This window comes from Neltuma alba, unplaced genomic scaffold (genome assembly GCF_004799145.2).
Source record: "Neltuma alba isolate B1F8T4 unplaced genomic scaffold, ASM479914v2 tig00011426_pilon, whole genome shotgun sequence".
NCBI classification, from domain to species: domain Eukaryota; kingdom Viridiplantae; phylum Streptophyta; class Magnoliopsida; order Fabales; family Fabaceae; genus Neltuma; species Neltuma alba.
In genome coordinates this window covers 58760-80367 of record NW_021636109.1, presented here as the reverse complement: position 1 = coordinate 80367, position 21608 = coordinate 58760, and the positions used below count along the sequence as shown (strand labels likewise).

The 21608-nt window shown below is 35.1% G+C and overlaps 4 protein-coding genes across 8 annotated transcripts; 1 reads left to right on the top strand and 3 right to left on the bottom strand.

Annotated features, from left to right (window-relative positions):
• Positions 1 to 1073: 1073 nt before the first annotated feature.
• On the bottom strand, positions 1074 to 2566 carry LOC114713463 (early nodulin-like protein 1). Its single transcript, XM_028898117.1, has 3 exons — positions 2300 to 2566; positions 1855 to 2208; positions 1074 to 1754 (listed from the first exon to the last, which is right to left on the bottom strand). Exons 1-3 carry the CDS (start codon positions 2493 to 2495, stop codon positions 1393 to 1395), a joined length of 912 nt encoding a protein of 303 aa, XP_028753950.1. The 5' UTR covers positions 2496 to 2566; the 3' UTR covers positions 1074 to 1392.
• A 2478-nt stretch (positions 2567 to 5044) lies between these two features.
• Positions 5045 to 9230, bottom strand: LOC114713461 (glucan endo-1,3-beta-glucosidase 14). Its single transcript, XM_028898115.1, has 3 exons — positions 8843 to 9230; positions 7276 to 8303; positions 5045 to 5445 (listed from the first exon to the last, which is right to left on the bottom strand). Exons 1-3 carry the CDS (start codon positions 8946 to 8948, stop codon positions 5362 to 5364), a joined length of 1218 nt encoding a protein of 405 aa, XP_028753948.1. The 5' UTR covers positions 8949 to 9230; the 3' UTR covers positions 5045 to 5361.
• Positions 9231 to 14805: 5575 nt separating this feature from the next.
• Positions 14806 to 16550, top strand: LOC114713441 (thylakoid lumenal 16.5 kDa protein, chloroplastic). The gene is made up of 4 exons (XM_028898089.1): positions 14806 to 15261; positions 15583 to 15722; positions 15974 to 16046; positions 16267 to 16550. The coding sequence occupies exons 1-4, from the start codon at positions 14886 to 14888 to the stop codon at positions 16374 to 16376; spliced, it is 699 nt and encodes a 232-aa protein (XP_028753922.1). The 5' UTR covers positions 14806 to 14885; the 3' UTR covers positions 16377 to 16550.
• An 89-nt stretch (positions 16551 to 16639) lies between these two features.
• On the bottom strand, positions 16640 to 21060 carry LOC114713439 (methyl-CpG-binding domain-containing protein 11-like). Of its 5 annotated transcripts, none has more exons than XM_028898081.1 (3): positions 20989 to 21060; positions 20770 to 20862; positions 16640 to 17858 (listed from the first exon to the last, which is right to left on the bottom strand). In XM_028898081.1, the coding sequence occupies exons 2-3, from the start codon at positions 20854 to 20856 to the stop codon at positions 16896 to 16898; spliced, it is 1050 nt and encodes a 349-aa protein (XP_028753914.1). In that variant the 5' UTR covers positions 20857 to 20862; positions 20989 to 21060; the 3' UTR covers positions 16640 to 16895. The 5 variants fall into 5 exon arrangements, with proteins under 5 accessions (XP_028753914.1, XP_028753915.1, XP_028753918.1 ...); XM_028898082.1 differs by having other exon boundaries at positions 20983 to 21049; XM_028898085.1 differs by having other exon boundaries at positions 20994 to 21011.
• Between the last annotated feature and the right edge of the window lie 548 nt (positions 21061 to 21608).

The window sequence follows — 21608 nt, the reverse complement described above, 5'->3', positions numbered from 1 at the left end:
GAGTATAAGAAAGAGAATAAGAAAATTATTATAATAAAGAGAATTATAAAAGAGAGAGAATGTGTGATGGAGAGAGCAAGGTTTTGAAAAATAAGATAATAAATATATTAAGTATTAAAATAAGTAATTAATGGGAGTAAAATAGAAAATTTGCTATAAAAATTTAAAACAACTTATAAATATTATTTATATTTAAAGAGAAGAAAGAGATAATAGTTATTGTGTATAAAAAGAGAGGACATAGTATATACACATCCGGAGAGAGGAAGTGAGGAAATTAAAGTCAATGAAAAAGAGAAATCTCAACAAAACGCGCTCATCACTTTGAATTTTTTTTTTGGGGGCTAAAACATAGGTATTCTTTTTATTGGAGGTAATCCTATTTAAGGCACTGTCAGGTACTAAATATGAGTACCTCTCCTAGTAGAGATTTGAATATTAATTCGTCATGTTATGACGGATTAGTTATTTCTGCTAGACCCAATTCTGTTAGTTCATCACTTTGAATTTGAATTACCTTTTATATTGCAAACGACATATTTCTTTACAAATTATTATTCTGAGCCCAATAATAAATAAATAATTATTAATTCTAAATAAATATAAATTTTTTAGTAATATCAAAAGAGTTTAATTCAATTACTAACAAAATTTAAAACTCAACTTTTTATGTTTCTACCTCATCTAAGGCTCACTCGTCTGAACTAAAGTCCTATGGGATAAACAAGTCTTCGAAAAATACACTCTTCTGGTCCTTGATATAAAACCTATTTAACTAATTTGATTAGATTAATAAAGTTAGGTAAGTTAGTTAATTATAAGAAAAGTGATATATTTTTCCTAAAATACCGTAATTATCTTTCTTAACATCCCCTCTCCCTCTTTTACTTGATTATGGTTGAGGGAGTATCCATAAGGGTAATTTAGCGAAAATTGATAAATATGAGAAATAGGTCTTATATTTAGAACTAAAACCAATTCAAATATTGGGTGGACAGGAGGAGTATTATAACAACACTTAGAACTTGTAATATGTGGCGAAGAGTTTTTGCACAAAATCAGTATATAAAATGGAAAAGAAAGAAAGGTACCCTGTATAATAGAATCACAGGATTTATTACATCTATACGCAGATAAAACGAAGGAGAAGCCAATCTGGCCTGTTCAAATAATCCAAAACCCACATCATGGATAATAATTTATCGATCTATATGAAATGGTGAATCCAATGGATGGATCTACCTACAATCTCACTACAAGTATACAACAACTATATATATATATATATATATATATATGTGATCTCATCCGATATATATATAAACACAGAAAAGCCAAAATAAACCCGCACGTGTCAAATAATCTGTAATCCTGTATATCACGAAATCAATATCAATAGTAGAAGAAAGCCATGGCAATGAAGGCCAAGAAGGGTGGCATATATGCAGATAGAACCCTAGAGGCAGAGCTTCCAGGAGTAGACGGAGGCATAGCAGCTTCAGGAGAGAAAGCAGACTCAGATGAAGAAGAAGATGGAGAAGAAGAGGTATTAGAAGTGACATTAATGGCTAGCTTCTGTCCCAAGGCACAGTGATCATGGTAAGTGCTCGTGTAGAAATGCTCCCCAGTCGTGTTCAACACGATCCTCACTGGACTACTTGAGTAAACTGCCATGCTTTTGTTCGTCTCGCATTTCTCATAATCTTCCTTCTTCACCTCTGCAACATCCTGTGTTCCATTTATGAACCAGAACACTGCAACACACACACAAACAAAAGATTGTCTTCTTGAGTGATATATATATATATGTATATATAACCTTCCTCAAAACATTATGTAAGAACATTTATTTACCGAGGGCGTCTCCGACTCTGAAAGTTTTGGTGCGAGCCCAAGAAATGTAGACGATTTCACCGGCTGGAGGGACGATCCATCCCAAGGGACCACCGACGGTGAAGTTCCGAGGTCCTCTGGGTTTGGGTTGGGGTCTGGGCGATGGCCCAGAAGCTAACACGTGTACTGCCAGCTTCTGACCTAACTCACAGTGCCTATCTAACGTGCTCGTGAAGTACCAGTCTCCCTTACTGTTCAGCGTGAAATTCGCAGGGTTCGTCTTCTTCACTTCCATAGGGTTCGTCGTGTTGCATGTCAAGAACTCCTCCCTCGTCACTCGCGCCACGTCTTGGTCTCCGTTCTTGAAGTTGAACACTGAAAAAATGGCGGGAATTATAGTTCGTTATATAAGTTTGTTTTCTTCGGGAAACAAACAGGGAGAGAATTGTGAGGGACAGTTAATTACCGAGGATGTCTCCGGCGACAAAGATGTGGGAGGCGGCCCAGGCGTCGTAGGGTGCAGGGCCTGCCGGAGGAATCGTCCACCCCAATCTGTCTCCGACGACGAGCACTTGCTGGGATGATATGGTTTGTGCGAAAGAAAACAGGGACAGGGCTAGAATAGCCGCTGTGATCGTCGTCATCTTCATGTTTCTCGCCATTATTATTCCTGTCTTCTTTCTTCTTAAAGCTCTCTGTTACAGCTAACACTTGCCCTGTGTCTCTTTATATAAAGAACAGAAGAAATAGAGGTTTTAGCAGTATCTTGTTCTGTGAATTAATGTTAAATTATTCTGATATTTCTGAAAGCTCCACACAAAGTACCTACGAGTTCCTAATTAGATCTTTTCATAATTTTAGCAATATCTTGTTCTGTAAATGTATAGTTTCTCGAAACGTGCATGTTTATTAACACAATAAAAAATTGTGACATGTGGAAGATAACTAATGACTTGGCAGCGAAATAATATATTTTTTCACATATTAATTTTCTTCCGATCCACTTGTTGTTTGACGAATGTGTTACTTATAGCTGCTTTTTGTGGAAAAAAGGGCTGATATCTTGACGCAAAGTTTTGCATATGATGAACAAAATTCAATGTTGTGTGAAAGTACATTTTCTTCTGTCTTTAATCCTTTGATAGCCATCAAGGTTCTGGAAGCTGCAAATAATTCAACAGAGTAAACAAAACTTAAAAATTTGTTATGTTAATTAGTACAATTTATTAGATTTTCTAATGCCGTGTGTTGACCATTTTTAATTTTCTATATACGGCCAGTAGTTTGCCTTTTTCCTTTGAAAAAAATGCATCTTGCAATATTAATATCTGTTAATGTCAGATCAGATAGAGTTCATGGTTAGTTTCTTTGATGACTTGCCATATTCTCCTCAGAAGAAACTTCTTCCTTTTATTTTATTTTCGGAGAAACGGGCGTACACCCCACCAAGCCTTACAGCAACAACTATTTTTAATAATAATAATAATAATAATAATTACTTGGGCAATAATTCGTCCATATTCTTCTTCCGGGGAGAACATTCCACAGAGAGAGACAAATATATATAGAACTCACAAATTCAACAGAAGGTTCTCAGTTCAGCATTTGTTTGTATGGTTTCAAATGTGAAATCAATCAATCAATCTTCAATGTTCTACGAGTATTATTTAATTTGTAATAAACGGTACTGTATTGCCAAGTGGAAATTAAAGCATGATGTATGTAGATTCCAGAGAGGAAAACATGCATGTAAAGTAGGAGGAGGAAAAAGGTTCATCATTTTGTGAGGAAAAGTTTAGGCAAATATATATGATTTTATTTACCAAGATTATGAGTTATTGATTGCAATTAGGGTGGCTTATTTCTTATCAGATGTTTATTTATCCTTCTTTCTAAAAATTTAAAATCAGTGTTGGAGGCCAGTATACGTAACTATCTCATGAATTTTGTAGGAGTAGCCATCAATTTTTATTTTTATTTTTTTTTTCAAAAAAAGTTTCGCACAATAAAACTTAACATCAATTCACAATTTTTGCTACCTTACATAACTTTCATTGGTTGCCACATCAATTTTGAAGCAAATATATGTTGACAGATGTATCCTCATGACGTCGTTCTGCCAATAATATTGCTTTTATTATATATATTGTCACCCCACAGGCCCCCACACACGAAAACTATATATATATTTTTTTTGGATCATACGAGAAAACTATTACATGGCTTGATTTGTAGCAAATGCATAACATCAATGTCCTGTGAGAGAGTTGAGTTATAATCTGAAATGCTAACCATTCATTAGTTTGTACGCCTTTCTGTGAGCCTACAATACAAAAATAGGGAGCAAAAGCAGAACCAAGAACAATCGTACAGTCATGGCATTTTCAAACGGAGCTTGCGAAACAGAAGTAGTGAATTGCATTCACTTGCCAAATTTTTAAAACTTCTTCACTGATTATAAGATTTTACACTTGTAGAATCCACTTAGATTCAACGTTTATAGGATAATGCTAAAAGACGAGAACTCCCATGGGAAAAAGAAGGTATTCAGTCACCTGCAATAACTCTAACCCAACAAATCTACATGATACCTCCAATCTTTAATGTAAAATTTAACTTGCTGAACTCCAAAGTAGATTTTATATTGAGAACAGAACACACGACCGTACTATATTCTTGAATTTGGGTTCGATCTTTGTCAAGCAAATTGCTTATTCTCATTGGATGATCAGTATACAGTACACAAGTCATAGACTTGTTAAAGACAAGAGTTTCAGCGAAGTATATATATACTCTTTCGGTCCTTAATATAATATCTATTTAATTAATTTGATTAGATTAAGAAAGTTAGGTAAGTTAGTTAATTATAAGAAATATAACATGTTTTTTCTAAAACATCATAATCATCTTCCATAATATCCTCTCTCTCGTTTTTACTTGATTATGGTTGAAAGAGATGTATAAGGGTAATTTAGAAAAAATTAATAAATATGAGAAATAGATTTTATATTTAGGACCAAAATCAACTCAACAATTAGGTCTCATATTAAGAATCGGAGAAGTGTGTGTGTGTGTGTCTCTATGCGCCACTAAGAGTTTTGCCTAAAACAACAAGAAGGATATATATACACAAATGTTATCTTTAAAATGAATTATAATAAAATATGGTGCTGGCTGATAACACTTTCTGAGTATGGTCATGATCGCATCATTGTTAAAAGGTAGAGCCCATCCATCCATTTTAAAGCATCATCTTTGAACAGTTATCCATGCATTGATATCATTTCCAATGCAATTAAAACAGGTGAACTATACTGGAAGTGAGAAAATTAAGGAAAATTTTCTCAAAAGAAAAATAACTACAGATCTCCTGAGTCTGAACAAAATTCTTCGTTGCTAAAAATTACTTTACACTATCGACTACATAAAATGCTGTGACTTTAATCTGCAGGGTGGGATAAAAAACATCTGAATCCAAAACCCCTTTATTGTTGCCATGAGAAATGAGAGAAGTCGATGCTCTTATCACTAACTCCAGAAAAGCAGGAGTACCAAAGTTGAGAGAAATAATACCGTGGCGTAGGATCTAGACAAGCCTTGAGCATAAATATTCTGCAAATGAGAAAGCAAAGAGAAACCAATAAATACACCATAAAGAAGATATAGAAATTAAACTCCATGAACTGCATAAGGAAGATGGCATAGGACTTTTTTCAGTAAATGAAGCCTCAAATGATTAAGAAAAAGGGTCGTTTAATCACCATGTAAACTGGGAGCTAAACGTCAACTATCCCTTCATTGAAAAATATATTATTGATATAATGAAGTTGAAAAAACTAAGCACAAGTGCGTCTCTTAAGTTACAGCATCCCTCATCAGTTGGACCTCAGTTTATTTTCCCGAGGCAGAGGCCTAAAGTTTAACCAAGTTTTGGGACTCCTTTCATATATATCAGTTTTCACTTCAAATGTTGTCTCACAATTTTAGGTTCTCCACTTTATTGAGATGTGGATATTCTAACATCAAATGATACAGGAGATGAAAATGAGAGAAATAAATGTAGGAATTGTATCTAAGAACAATATGAAATTATGATGGCATTAACAAGAACAGTACAGTAACAAACACGAGTCATGGCAGTTTATCAGGCTAAAAAGCTGATAGCGGAATGAATCAAGAAAACAGAACCAATAGACAATTCCTTTTTTTTTTTTCCTCATGAATTATTCGAGACAGAAATTAACTGATAACTATTGTATATCCATGCATTGAACAGGGTTGGCTCTATATAATGGGAAGATATATTTCTTCAACACCCTTCTCACACACAGCAGAGCGGAGTCCATGCATTATAACTCCGTTTCAGATGCAATGATCAAATTGGTGGAAAGCCTTGGAGTGATAAGGCCAAGTAATAAGTGCCTCCAATATATGGTTTTCTAAAATGTGTAAATGCAACATGAATACATCGTAACAATCCTTCATGTATTATCTTTTAAAATTGAAATCCATTTTGACTTTATGATGAGACCGATCCCATTGGACCAAGGCCATGTAGAGGTATAGCACAAAATAAGGAGCGATCCAGAGAAAAATGAGAGGCCAGTGAGAATTGTGATGAGGTGTCCCAAGCCTAACTAGTCACAAATAACATGAAGGGGGCATGAAGAAAGAAGGCTGTTAGCGTGACATTTGAGCTGGACAGGCTGAGTGGCGAGTGGGAAAAAAAGAATTATGCCAAGCTAAGGAGCCCTTTTACTTTGTTTTTTTCTGGTTTCTTTGTTATTTTCTCACTGTTTTCTGTAAATTTCACCCTATCAAACTTGTTTGGGTGTTGTTTGACAAAACTCCAAGAAATACGTAGGCTTCCCATCACATTATAAAGCCAAACGGAAAGATAAAAGCAACATAAAATGCCAGATGCAACATATATCTGGCTAAATGCAGCGCAATATTACAGTTGTTCATGTGAAGTATGTCAACTGGTCAGGGCTATCCGGAGATAGACGACTGGTGTGTTAGATCTCTTCAAATTTTATTTTTTCTAGCCTTATTAAGTTTCTTTTTGGCCTTCTTTCTGCGTAAATCTGCAGATGCTGAACTCATATCTCTCTTCCAAATGCAAAAAGTGCTATCACTTGGTATTAACTCGAATTTTTTGAAGTTAGTCTCTCATCATGAATTAAGAGTTTAGAAAATGCTAATCAAAACTGTATAAAAAAAAGGATCAGCTGGCCGGTCCTAATCCTTCATTTCCCCCATCTACTTCCCAAAACCATATGCAGCACAGAAATGTGCACAGATTACCGTGTTTTATTTTCTCTACTTTTTTCCTATGCTTGCAATCAAACAGCAGCACGAAACTTTTAGTATTGAACCTAAAATAAATATGCATGACAGTCACTAGGATAAGATGGAAACGGCTCATAAGAAATATCGTACCTTGAAGGACAAAAGAGATGAATCTCCAGCATTAAGTCCATGAAACCCAATGTCATATGATATGCTCCCATCAGCCTTGAAAAGTCCATAATTCTTCTCAGAACCTGCCCCAGGCTTCTGATTCTCATTGAAAAGTGCAAAAATGTAAGCCTTCACAACATCTTTTGGCCTATGTGGGGTTCCTTTCCTCTTAGCAAGTCTTTTACGCAGGTTATAGTTATATGTCCTCGCATTAGTTGGAGTTGCTGCAGGTTCACTTTCATCTCCATGCGAGGCCCACCCTGTCTCAGTAATTATGACTTCCATTTTATCAAATCCAGCATCTTCCAAAGCTGCATAGGCTGCATCTATCTGAGCATCAAGCATATTATCATAATGTAAACGATACTTGGGATCATAAATTCCCTTTGTTGGCTGGAAAAGTGCGTAATTTAAATCAATATTCTCTGGATCATACGTGTAGGCCAGGAAGGGGTAAGCATTTAAACAGAAAGGAGAGCCAATTTGGGAGAAGAACTCCAGCAGTGGCTTCATATACTGATTAATATTATCTGCAAATCTACAAGAGGAGGGAGGGTAGGAGTTCTTAAATACAGCAGATGAGTGTGCAGTAGAAATCTGAATACCATCCAGATTGAGTTTCTGGGTAGCATTATGTATATTCTTTGCAGCACCCAGAAGAGCTCCCCACGAATTATAGTCACCAGCGAAAACCTCATTGCCCACCGCAATCCCCCGAATCCGTGTGTCAGGAAGAAATGCCTGTACATTGTCCTTCACCCAGTTCAAAGCATGGTCTGGGTTGGAACTCATGTCTTGCAACTGTCCATTGGGAAGTCCAATTACAAGTTCAAGACCAGTTTTACCGAAGGCCTTAAGAACACTATGATCAGCATCATAAATTCTAACATTTCTTATTTTTGCAGCCCTGAGCAGCGTAACAACTTCATCTGGTGAGGGAATATTATCTGCAATTCTCCCATAATTGATGCCATAAGTTCCAGTAAATGCTTGCACAGTATTGGGTGCTGAAAACAAGCAGAGGAAAATTTTGTTAAGATGATGGCTCAGTCATATATCATCACATACCAGGGAACAACTATATCTCAATATCAGCTGGCTTAAGACGATAAGAGACCTAACAAATTAATGAGCAAAATCAGAAACTAGGGGATGCACACACAGGACAGGAATTAACTGACAGTTTCAACGTTCTGACGCCTTCAATTTGAATATCAGAAAAGGAAGAGAAAGATGATTGGAACAGTAATCGATACAATTCAACAAATAATCAATAGTAAGACACGGTGATCACAGGTAAAGAAGGTAAACACACTTAACGGAATAACAGGAAAGCATTTAAAAAGGAAATCAAACAGGTGAAGTAGCAATATGAACAAGAACTTACTCGCGATCTAAGGCGAAATTTCAGTAAAAACTACCGCAGGGGCAAACGATTACGACACAAGAATCAAAGATGTCTCTACATAAAGGGGGAAAACTCAGCAAAACTTAAAATAAGTTCAATTTCAAGCTTTGTAACCGAAAAAGAACAGCAAGAAAGTACCAATTTGGGTGAAGACGACAAATAACATGAGAAGGAAAGAGCCAAAGAATCGCAAAGTTGTCATCGCCTGGAAAAGAAAACAGGGGAAGGCGATGCAATTTTCCATCAAAAACCGTATAAGAGTTGGTGGAGCAGGTCAAAGCAAGGTCAGAGTCGAGATTCGAATCGGCTACAACACACTGTTTCTTCTTCTTCACCAGGCATGCCATGCCATAAGACGAAGATTCCCTTTCTGCCGTAAAAACTAGAGATTCGCCGCCTCCATTACTTCATTTGCTTTCTCTCTTCCAACCCCTATATAAAAAAAACGATCTTTCCCCCTTTAAACAGTGAGTTGAAGCGGACAAGTGAGCAAAGTTGAGAACTTCAGCAACGATTCTCTGGAATGTGAATGTGAATGTTTAGAGAGGGAAAAGGAAGAGAAAGCGGGCGAGACTTGCCCCCTTATAGGCAGTGTCTTTTTTTTTTTAAAAAAAAAGAGATAATTGCGTGGAATTCCGCAGTGTACTGGTTTTTTTAAACGCGGGGCCGTACAGGAGGGGCTGCTAAGGAACCTAAATGGAAGTATGACTAAGAAATAGGAAGTGAAAGTATTGAAAGAAAGCGGATGCTAGCAAATAAATAGGTCGGCCATGGTTTGATCACTTTAACTGTTACTGACCGACTTAGGATGCCGGTGGTCAGTTGTCATATTGGTATCGTGCGGCATTTGGTCGGTTTGACAGGCATTGGGCGTGGGGCTTTTATCCCCCAACAAAAATAATAATAATAATAATTTAATCCTGCAACTTAGTTGTTAAAATTAAACATTTAAATACATAGGACATGCGCATATTATTGTCGACTAAACAGATGCTGCTGTTGCAAGAACAACTTTTCTTTGGCGAAAGATATAACTTATTTACAGAGCGTCTGGATTAATAGAAAAGTATTTTTTAAAATTTTTTTTATACTAATAAAAATAAAACTCTTCTCATATATTTATTTTATATACGGTAAAATTATTTTTAAAATTATAGTTTGATTTCCAATATGTTCTCAAGTTTTACAGCTTTTTCTTTTTTAAATTTGATTCATGAAAACCTGGATGGTTGTTGGATGTATCAAAACCAACTAACTGAATCATTAAATTTTTAAAAATTTTTAAAGGTCTCATAGCCTAATGGTATTAGTGTTTTCCTATAAGTATAAAAATCTTAGACCGATAATGCCCATCCTTTTAATTCAAAAAAATAAAAAATTAAATTTTATAATTGAATTTTAAATAATTTTAAAAATTTTAAATACTATAATTAATCAAATTAAAATCAGGAACAATATAAAATATAAAATATATTGCAAATTATAACAATCATGAATTATCTCGAGTTTTATTCAGGGGGTAATGAGGATGTGGTAGGGAATTAGGATATGAATAAGATTTTAAATATGACATCACCATTATAATTCATAAAACCAGGCCATAATTATATTCGAGATAAAAAGGTAAAGATTGGTTCCTCAGAGGCGAATCGACCCGGCGCCAGCCACAAAGAGGCGCTAGTCAACGTAAACGTTTACCTTTCCAACTCAGGGGTGACGCGTTATGATGATGCGCGCTCTCTCTGTAATTATTTGTCCTCACTTTTTGTTTTTATTCATCTTTCTTAAAACTTACTTCTTGCCTTACTTGGTTCTCTCTCTCTATATATATATATATGTTGGTGGCAAAAAATTTACATATATAAATTATTTAAAACATTTTTGTCATTTTTTACATAACAAAAAAGAAAAAATCCTAGATAAAGCCCTTCAAATATACATAATTTCATATTAGGTTCTGGAATTGTGTAAATGACAGAAAGGGTCAATGACCCAATCTGTCATTTGTAAAATTAAGAGGAATTGACAATTTTGTCCTTATTTGTATTCATTCACTATAATAATTTAAGGAATCGCTATAAAAGTTTAGGTGTTACCTAGATTCATATAGAGAATAGTTACTTACTTTTTCATAGTCAGGAATGCCCCATAAGAAATTGCCTTGTTATTAACTACAACTAATTATGTAATTACTAGAACAGTGTAAGTGTTACCTAAATTCATTTAGAGAATAACTACTCACTGTTGCCTTCATTTGTATTCATTCACTACAATAATTTAAAGAATTACTATAAGGGTTTAAGCGTTATCTAGATTCGTGTAGAGAATAACTACTCATTTTTTCGTAGTCAAGAATGCCCCATGAGAAGATGCCTTGTTATTAATTACAACTAATCATGTAATCACTAGAATAGTATAAGCGTTACCTAGATTCGTTTAGAGAATAACTACTCACTTTTGTTTAATCAGGACAAAATTGTTAATTTCTCTTAATTTTACAAATGACAGATTAGGTCATTAACCCTTTCTATCATTTACACAATTCCATGACCCAATCTGAAATTATATATATTCGAAGTGCTTTATCTAGGATTTTTCCAACAAAAAATGACTCCAAAAAAAATCATGCATTTACTGTAATATTGTATTTATAGAGAGTCAAACTTACATAATTACAATAAGCTCATACTTAGGAAAGACTTGAGAAAGTGGTTAGTAACATTGGATTAGAATCACCTATTAAAATAATTTTAAAACTTACCGTACATATTATGATATAATATTTTTTTAATTTGAGTCTCAGAAGAGACACTTGTGTAAAAAAGGAGAAAAAAAAAAAGCTACGAACTTCAATCAAATTAGCAGAAGAAAAAATAGATAGTTTTCTATGACGGATTATTGATTTAAGTATCAACATAAAATAATATAAAAGGTGTAATAATGAGGGACACATTCTAAAAATATTAGTAAATAGAGCTACTAATCATTTTTGCTGGGAACTCATTGTAATTTTATTCTTAGATAAATCAGCATAATAATTGTTAACCTTGTTGAATTACTAATTTTGTATAATAATGCTTTCGTAGTTCAACACATGAGCATAATTAAAGCATAAAAGAAGGGCCATTATTTAATTTTCAGTCTATACTTCAAAAAATAACACACGAACGCAAAAAGGGAAAGGGAAAAAAAAACACCGAACTAGTGGAGGTCACACGTAAAAACTCGTGATGGTGATAACTTAGTACATAAGCTGTTTGTATAATAGTATTATATAAGTGCATATGTGTGTATGTGCCGTGTGGCGAAGCTCTTTTGGATTGGATACTTAGCATGTAAGCAGGGGTTTAGTAAAATAACATAAAAGAATTAAGGTACAACTGCCCAAAAGTCCCTTAAATCTTGATTAGGGATCAAAATACCCTTAATTAAAGTCTTGTTAACAAAATTAATCTGAAATTTAGTAATTTCAAACTTTTTTTTTGTGTGAAATTCTCCCTAACCAAAATGCCCTTAAGCTGAACACAACGAAAGGTTATGGACATGAAAGATATATTACACAAGTTTTAGAAGATAACGGCGAGGAAAAAGAAAAATAATGTGCTATGAATACAAGAGTCAACACAAGATAAGAGATAGAAGAGTTATTAATAATATGAGTAATTTAGTTATTCAACTATGAAATTTTATCTTCCCTTGAGATCTAGGTTCTTAAACAGATTTCACATATTTTTGGGTAATAATTTTTGAAGTGGTGAATTTTTTTTCAGCAAATTTTTCAGGAATTAATGAGATTTTTAAAAGCAAAGAAAAGATGAAAGCTACAAAGAAGAGTGGAGGAGGAGGTAACAAAGCAGTGTGAAGGCATGAAAAAGGAGCAACAGGACACCGTAAAGTACGAGGAAATGGGAACTTTAAAAGATCAACAACTACTTATGTATGCTTGAAAATGAAAACCACACACAGGATAGTTAATTACTTGCTTTAAGAATTACGATCATAAATAAAGGAAAGCACTTTGGTGATAATATTAATACGAAAGATGAAGGATTTAAACACCAACCACCAGAGAATCTGCTTCCTCATCCTTCTCCCGTCATCGAAAAAGCTGAAACTGACACACACAAACACGCTGATTGCCGTAGAAAAAGTCATCCTCCTGATCTGTCGGCTACCCATTGCCTCTTGGACTTTCTTTGTTAACGTTTTCCCCAAAAGCCTTGTATTTGCAGTGCCTTTTTTTTTTTTTGTCATCTTTAAGAAAAAATAACACTGTTCATTCATACATACGTTTATTGTTCTATTTAGACAGTTTAGTCTGTTATAGTTTAAAAATACTCATAAAAATTACAAACCATGAACTGGTCCAAACAATATTGATTTTGCTATGGTCAAGTGTCATAATACTTATATTTGATGATCTTCTCTCTTTCACTTGCGCGTCGCCCTTTAAAGAAGTGAGATTTCTTTTTCTGTTTTATAATCCGGCCAAATCAGTCATTAGATAATTTTTTAAAAAAACTTCCCAGCTCAACATGCACTTGTCCTACTTTTATGCGTAGGGATAGGAAGGGATATTTTTCCCTTCCTTTTGTTTTTGGAATGCAAAGATGATAGTAACTAATACCCACAAACCATTGTTTAGGAGTGGCGAACTTAAAACCACCCATCTTCTTCCACCTGTGAACATTGAAGTGAAGAATGATAAAGATATCTAAGTGAATGAACAGGACAAGGCATAGCTAGTTAATGGATCTGTACATCTAACAAAATTTCTGTACATTCATTCAAAAAAAAAAAATCTGTACAACCTGAAAATTGACATCTCCGGCTTCTTCCTACCTGCAATCTGGCTTCCTCAATCGCATCCTGAAAATTGTATTTATATATTTTAAATATTTCGATTAGGTCTATTTATGGGCTTTAAGGGCATGTTTGGGTGACCCTCAAAATCATGGTTTGGGAGGTAAAACCATGGTTTTGGTGAGATGTCACCCAAACAGTATCAATTTTGGGCCAATAATCTGAAACCATGGTTTGGGCCTTTGGATCCAAACCATGATTTCAGGAAAAGTGAATTCGTTCTGCTTCTAGCTTAAATTGGAGAGATGATTGTGCTTGTCAGAGTAGATCTCAACAATAATATGACTTTAACATTTCTCAATTATTTTTTTATAAATATATTTAACCTTATATCTTATAAACATATATACACATATTAATTATTTATTAATTATATTATCTTATGTATTATTAATTATGTTGCTAAAAAATATATTATTAACAATTTTATTCCTTCAAATTAAAATATATCATAAAATTTATCTTTTATATAATTATCATATTAACTTATGTTTTTTTTTAGTAATTTGTATATATAAAAAGTACTTCTGATAACAACTATCTAAACACTCTCACTTCTCAGAATCACTTTTTTACAAAATCTATTCTTCACAGAATCTATTCTCCAAACCATGGTTTGGTTTCATCCAAACACACCCTAAATCAGGAGATGAGTGCGATCTACTATATTAACATTTAGTATATTTTTTTAATTTTATTTTTGTTATAATGTTTTTCCTATATTCTCTTTTTTTATTTATTATAAACATATATTTGGAAATAAAAATATATTTTTAACTTATTTATTGTTTTAAACTAATTTTAACTAATTATTTATTCTTTATGAATTAGTTATTTAAAATTTATAATAACAATAGGAAGAGTATTTCTGATGGGCATATTTGAAAATCTTTATTAAATGCACTTAAAAATTGGTAGAATTTGCTTATATCAAAGATCAAAAGAAAATTTTTACCCTCCTTCTCCCAAAAAAAAATCAAAAGAAAATTTTTTTCCTTTGGTGGTTGGCCCATATAAAAAGTAAGAAGGGAAACCCCCCAATTATTCGTTGGCATGGTTCGTGGTTGGGTCCTTCACCGTGGACGATAATGGACATAGCTACGTTTCAAGTTTCAAACTTTCGACAAAACTACAGGTCGAGAGAGAGAGAGAGAGAGAGAGAGAGAGAGAGTACAATAACCCCGACCCTGGGCATCTTCAAAAATGACTGGATCAGATTACAGAATCCCGCAACCTTATCTTCGAAAAGTTCCAAAATGGCCATGCCTTCTGAAAATAAGGGGAGAAAAAAAACATTAAAAAAAAAACAGAAAGAGAAATGGCAACAAATTTTCTCTCCACTGCAGCTAATCCCATTCTTCCGCCATCGTCACCATCACCATCTTCTTCCTCATCGTCTTCTTTGTTAGCATATGGTTGCCCCCTAAAATGCAATTTCAAGAGGAAACAAATTCTCTGCAAATCGGTGAACCTCCCGGAGGAGTTACATCGTCCTGTTGTAACCAAAAGAATCCTCTCTCTTAGCTTCTTCACTAGCTTCGTGCTTTCATTTGCTGGTGGTAAGGGAAGCTCTGATGCGAATGCAGCTATACTGGAGGCAGACGATGATGAGGAGCTCTTGGAAAAAGTGAAGAGGGACAGAAAGAAGAGACTTGAGAGGCAAGGTGTGATCAGTTCATCCAAGAAAGAAACAGGTTAAATCCCTCTCTCTTACGATTCTTTTCCTGATATTTTCTTCATTTTTGAGTGAATGTAGAAACCCCCCCAAGATCTTTACTGATGGCTGGTAAGATGTATAGTTTGATGTCTTATCTTGTGATATCTCCATTTTCATCACAATGTAAGTTCAGATCTGCCACGAATTGAGTGAAAAACATTATTTTTGTAAGAGCTTGTTTGCAGCCCCATTGAAAAGTAAAAATACTGGAAAGTTGTCATCTGAGTGACTTAACTAAAGAAGCCTTCTTTTGAACTGATTTTTCAAAATGTCCGAACCACTTGAAATGTATATGCAGAATATCTTCAAGACCTGGTGTACAATCTGAGCAGAGTTGGTCAAGCCATTGAAAACGATGATCTGGCTACTGCCGGTTCTGTTCTTGGCGGAAGCACTAGTACAGACTGGGTTCAAAAGGCTAATATAGCCTTTAACAAGGTAAATTTACTGTCTAAAATTACTGCATTAGCAAGGTATTGATACAAATGAATCGCAAATAACTAGACATATAATTTGGTGAATAAGACATGGACATGCCAACAATACGGTTAGCCATATATTTTAGATTTTATATTGATACTGATTATTTAATCTTTATTTGAATGTGGGTGGATTTCTTCTTGTTCTGTTTTTCTTGCTCCTCCAGCCTCTAAATGTTTAATCACATTTTCTAAACAAAAATCATGCAGCTGAGCTCGAGTCCTGAAGAGAAAGATGAGGTGGATATATTCAATTCTTCACTGGCATCTCTGATTTCATCAGGTGGGTTGCATCCGCCTTTATGATATATGCCGATAGTCAAGTTCATGCAAGAAAGAAATGCTGAAATTTATAGAAAACAAGCTGGTTTTTAACTTTTTACCTCACAGGAAGCCTTCCAGAATTTTGGGTCGTTTTTCTTTATATACTTGTTTGTTTTTATTGCGTACATCAAAGTCAAACGACTGCACTGAGGTTCCTTCCCTATGTTACATTTTTGTAGTTGCTAAGAAGGATGTGGAGTCTTCCAAAATCGCCTTTGTGTCTTCCGCTAGTGCATTTGAGAAGTGGACGTCATTGACAGGACTGTTTGCACAGCTGAAGGGACTTTGAAGGGAAGGAAACCATGGTTATTTCTTCTTGTCGTCCTGGAATGAATATGGATAAATTATCCAATCTTCCACCCGATAAATGCAGATTGCAATTTTGATGCTAAAACTTGAGAACTAAATTTTTGTTCAAACTGTGTATAAATACCCAATTAAGGAAGCCAGCCAGTTTCCAACATCTGCAAGAAAAATGTGGTCGCTTAGGCCTCTGGCGGTGACTTATACATACAGATTGTGAGATAGGCGAAGAGGATAGCAAACTGGAGATGTGGGAGTAAACGAAACATTTAGGATCTTACATGATCATAGGTTCTTATCACAAGATAAAACAACTTAATGTTTACAGGGAACTAAGCGCTAAACATCTCTAGTACACAGAAGGATGGTACATTACAGATCTACTCTATAATTGTATGTGATTGTTTCAATGAACAATCAGATTAACAACAACAAAAGCTGCAGTCGTCTTAGGACAGATCTTAGGGGGTCAGAAGGAGAGAGATGAAGCCAAAGCTTATTAATCTCATTCATTCCTCGGGGCTGCAACCTCACCAGTACCACCCCCATTGGTGCCGTTATCAATGACCTCTGCTTCACCCTTCTTTCTTGCCTCAACGTCCTTGTGATATCCTTCATTGTTTTCTTTTCGTTCTACCTTTTCCTCAGTTCTCAAGTTTATATCTTTATGCTCTCCTTCAACTTCAACCTTTTTCTCAACTATATTGTCTGTTTCAAGTTTCTTCAGTACCTCATTGTTTTCTTTCGTTCCTTCTTTTTCCTCAGCTTTGTTTGTATCTTTATGCTCTCGTTCCACTTCAACATTTTTCTCAACTGGGTTGTCTGTTTCATGTTTCTTCAGCACCTCAGGTCCATCCTCTTTCTTCGTCTCACCCTCAGGTTGCTCGGTTTTGTCTTCCAGTTTTGTTCCCTCACTCTTCTCATCTTTATTGGAAGCCTCAGCTTCCTTCCCGCCAAGGTTATCTTTCAGGCCCGGAAGCTCTCCACCAGTAGTCCCGGACTTCTCCTCTTCACTAGGTCTATTAACATGTTCTTCAGGTTTATCTTCCACAGGATGAAAGGATTCGTCTCTAACATCTCTACCCTCCTCTCTTTTCTCTTCTTGATTTTTGCTCACAGCAACCTTTTCCACAACTGCATCTTCCTTTGGCTCATTAGTTTCTTGCATCTGCACATCTGTTGTCTCCTTCTTATCTTCCTGGGAAGCATCTTTCTTTGAAGCTGATGATTTTCTGCTGCGCTTCTTCGGGGGTTGAGTCTCTACTGGAGAAGCCTTGGCTTTCTCGCTGATCCTAGCCGATCTTCTTGGGGTCTCACCAGTGCCCCACTCAAATTCTGACACGGCTGGGCCACCAGGGTGAGCTTTCAGATACTGTTCCAGCTGCTTCTTGTTATTAATCTCCTCTCCTGTAGGGGCAGTGAATACAATCTCATTTTTCTTTGGGGTTCCACCCTTTTTTGGGAAGAACTGCAACCAAAAAAAAAGAATTATAAATCATCAAGTTTACAAAATCACTACCAGAATGCTTGATAAAATGGTCTTTAGGGTGGCGAGCAAGAGATCTTTTTGTTGGAAGTGGCTTATTTAAATAAAGTGACAGTATCTATAGCTCAAGTTCTATATAATATCCCACCTATCGTTTCTTTCTTTCTTTCTTTCTTTCTTTCATTCTTTCTCCAATTCATGTTAATGAAGTCTTCCTACAGATACGGCAGGATGGTTCTTCATTCACTCAGAACTATTGACTGCTTCAAACATCATATGGACTATTACAATCTAGCAAATTCAGTATTTAAGTAAAAGAGTAACATGGAGCCAAATTAACCTTGTCCGGTCAGAAGGCTTTCATTCCTTCTTTAATCCTTCCATTCAGGCTCTACTCGGGAAATGACGAGGAGGAACCAAAAATTAGAAGACGGGCATTAAAGTCAACAACATAGACCAAGGCTCATAATGTGCCAAAAAAGGGGGGAAAAAAGAAAAGAAAAAGAGCATATCTGATACAGAATGCTTACGAACTATTTATCAATCTAGAAAGGCTTCAGTTGAAATCAAACAATGTCGTGCAAAGAAATAACTGAGAATTGACCCAAAAGAAAATGTAATAAAGCAATCGAATGGAGACTTTCTCATGTATTCAAACTGCAAGAGAGGCGGGATCAAAGATGTTAATCTGAGCGATCACCACAAGAAGGAAAAGATTAAAATAAAATGGTTCTAACTATGACATTGACAACATTGTGACAGTAGATACACAAAACAGAACAAAGAAAATTGTTTTTCTTCTGTTCACATGGTGGCTTAGTCATGCGTACAGAAGAGAAATGTGAAAGGCACAAAATTTGAAGTGAGAAAACAATAAGTAAAGTCTTAAAAATTGGGATTAAAATTGGATGGCAAATGTGATGAGCTGCTAGCTCACATAGCATCAATTTCAGTCTTTAAAGTTGGAGTGAGGCTGAAATTAGTAGGAATAAAATCATAAGTAAATGTTATTCAAGCTAATTTCATAGAAATACAGAAGTTGCACCTCTTGCATCACAAGGCTATGTTCCCCATAATATTATAGCATGTGTCTATTTGCAACTGAAACAACAAAATCTTATGATAAAATGACATGCTATATGAACAAAATGTGCAGAATATAAGACTAGGTATAATTCAGATCCACTAAGGTACAAGAATTTACAATTTAAGAGTGGAACACATTGATCACGAGCATTAAACTGACACATCTGATCCCACTAAGTGTAAGTGCAATCCTAAATTTTTCCAGTAAACCGCGAGGCACAGGCTCTCATTAGTCTTGGACTTGCTAATTAACAATAAACCTAGATTCCAACCTCACCAGTTTAAAGAACAGAGCTGGTTAAGCAACAGCATTGCTGAATATTTTCAGTACTGTGAGGTCTAAAAAACTAGTTGGTCTGTATAATGAAGATCAAAAAAGGTCATAAAAACAATATTTAATGACTTGATGCCCCAGTTTTCCCCTTAAGGTGAGATCAAGTCGACTCTAAAAAAACATTTCAGCAACTTTCAAATTTCAATTAGCAGCTTTATGCCTTTAATAAATGGTCTAACAATGTTTTGGAAATGAAAATTTTCCTCAGATCCCAAAATTTAAGATATTTTCTGCTTTCTGCAGCTATCCTTTTTTCCACTGCATTTTTTATTGGTGGGAAGACAAGCAGAGAGAGTATATAAGTGATTCTTAATTCTAATAAAAGCATGAAAACTCAGCCATGTCCCTCCAAGAATGGCTATGTATAAGTGTGCGTATCTGCAGAGTGTCCTGGCAAATTTATGAAACTTAACTCACAGGTAATTTCACCAAACCTACAACTAAAACCAATATTTTAAGGTCGCTTGTCATAAAGAAAATAGTTTGAGTGTTTGACAACTACTTCAAATGTAAGGCATGTCATCAAACTAAACTGATGGACACAGCCCACAGGAAAAGAAATCATTACTATGTAATTAGGCACCCACAATTGCAACTTTGCAAGCACATGAGAAGCCATACTTGATGAAATTATTTAGCAAATCTAGACCAATGGTGCAATCACTAAATCTAAACTAAGCAGATTCATTCATGTCAAAATCCCAGTTATTGAACCAAATATTTCAAAATCAGAGAAAGAATATTCGAAAAAATAAGCTAGAATATATAGTGCCAATTTTATTTACCATTTTGCGGTCCTGTGCAGAGAGTGAGCTTCTTCAGTATAATCGGTCAGACTCAGAACATCTTCTAAGATAATAGAGAGAAACTGAATTCATTATACAAGAATGCAGAAAATTTAACCATTGCGAACTTGAACTGGATGCGACACTCTCACATAATTTTACCGATTGAGGAAAGCAATAGTCGTAAACGTGTTTAAGAAAAAAATAAAAAATAAAAGTACAAGACACAGTAAGAGTGACCACTTCAATAGTAGTAGACATGTCGATCCTAAAAATGCATAGGACACAGCAAGAATCTAGCCACTCTGGAAAATAGGAATTTGGGGAAGGTCTAGATAAACCTAACAGATGACAATCACACAGCAGCAGTATAATTTTCTAAATTCATTACTTGAAAAACTTAAGGCTTCAATGTGAATTTCTAAGCATAAAGTGCTCATAATTTAAGATGAGCATACAAATGAGAAGATGCCCTAGCCAAGGTCCCATGAGCACCGCGTCAAATTGCGCAGTGAAAGACCGGAATTCGAAAAATAAAAAATAAAACAAACCCACGTCACAATTTAACGTCAAAGCAAGAACTAGAGAACAATCACAACGAATTATAACTCGAAACGTCAATCCTCATATAAAAGAATAGTCGAATCGAAAGACGCCCAGGTAGAGACAGAGAGAGATAGAAGTGGACCTTCTTCTTCCAACCAGGAGGAGCAGGAAGTTCCACGGAGAGAGCTTCCTCCCCCGCTAAATTCTCCTTTTCCACTGAGCTCGCCATTTTCACCTGCAAATTCAGACGGAAATTTTCACAAAACATGAGATACACAGAAGAGACTAAAAATCGCTTTTTTTTAAACCCCCGAAAAGGAAATTAGAAAATAGCCACGGGTTCAGGGGGAAATACACTTGCTTTACAATTTCTTCTTCAGTGAATTGGGCAGTGGCTGTTGTATCTGGGAACGAGGGAAACGAAGAAATGGGAGGAGAAAAACGGATGATGAATAAATAACGAAGACACAGAGAGAGAAAAAGAGAGTTAATCGGGGAGGGTCACAGTGCTCTCTTTTTCTGCCACGTGTCCCCAGATTTCATTGGGCGCCGTTGCTTGGTTAGTTTGTTTGAGGAGCTCGGGATAACTAATAACAAGTTGACTACAGGCTTCTTTAAAACTGTTTATAAAACTGTTATAAGTAAATCTTTAATCATGATTTAAACAATACCAGATAAGTATATGAAAAGAATTTTGTTTCAGTTAAAATTTTGTTTCAATTTACATAAAATATGTTTATACAGGATTTTCACTGTTATCTCAAACAAACACTATATTTATTGCATTCACATGGTTGGATAATGTTAGGAAGAAGTTAATTGCATTAGTTTGATGAAAAAATTGATATTTAACGTCGTTTTCACAACAATTGATTTTTCCACTCAAAAATCGTTTCAAAGCTGAAGTTTCTTTTTCAGTTTTGGGCTATTAATTTGTTTTATATATTTAAATTTTTTGAAATGAATTTTCAATTCATCCAT

What these genes read in the sequence shown, in the direction of transcription:
- LOC114713463 (XM_028898117.1), bottom strand. Translation starts at nt 2,495, where the DNA reads ATGGCGAGAAACATGAAGATGACGACGATCACAGCGGCTATTCTAGCC. An exon ending in TGTCGCCGGAGACATCCTCG is followed by an intron (nt 2,209 to 2,299) that starts GTAATTAACTGT and finishes CCATTTTTTCAG; the next exon opens with TGTTCAACTTCAAGAACGGA. An exon ending in CAGAGTCGGAGACGCCCTCG is followed by an intron (nt 1,755 to 1,854) that starts GTAAATAAATGT and finishes TGTGTGTTGCAG; the next exon opens with TGTTCTGGTTCATAAATGGA.
- LOC114713461 (XM_028898115.1), bottom strand. Translation starts at nt 8,948, where the DNA reads ATGGAAAATTGCATCGCCTTCCCCTGTTTTCTTTTCCAGGCGATGACA. An exon ending in TGTCGTCTTCACCCAAATTG is followed by an intron (nt 8,304 to 8,842) that starts GTACTTTCTTGC and finishes GCTTGTTTTCAG; the next exon opens with CACCCAATACTGTGCAAGCA. An exon ending in CATCTCTTTTGTCCTTCAAG is followed by an intron (nt 5,446 to 7,275) that starts GTACGATATTTC and finishes TCTCATTTGCAG; the next exon opens with AATATTTATGCTCAAGGCTT.
- LOC114713441 (XM_028898089.1), top strand. Translation starts at nt 14,886, where the DNA reads ATGGCAACAAATTTTCTCTCCACTGCAGCTAATCCCATTCTTCCGCCA. An exon ending in TTCATCCAAGAAAGAAACAG is followed by an intron (nt 15,262 to 15,582) that starts GTTAAATCCCTC and finishes ATGTATATGCAG; the next exon opens with AATATCTTCAAGACCTGGTG. An exon ending in CTAATATAGCCTTTAACAAG is followed by an intron (nt 15,723 to 15,973) that starts GTAAATTTACTG and finishes AAAATCATGCAG; the next exon opens with CTGAGCTCGAGTCCTGAAGA.
- LOC114713439 (XM_028898080.1), bottom strand. Translation starts at nt 20,895, where the DNA reads ATGTTTTGTGAAAATTTCCGTCTGAATTTGCAGGTGAAAATGGCGAGC. An exon ending in CTCCTGGTTGGAAGAAGAAG is followed by an intron (nt 17,859 to 20,769) that starts GTCCACTTCTAT and finishes TTTTGGTTGCAG; the next exon opens with TTCTTCCCAAAAAAGGGTGG.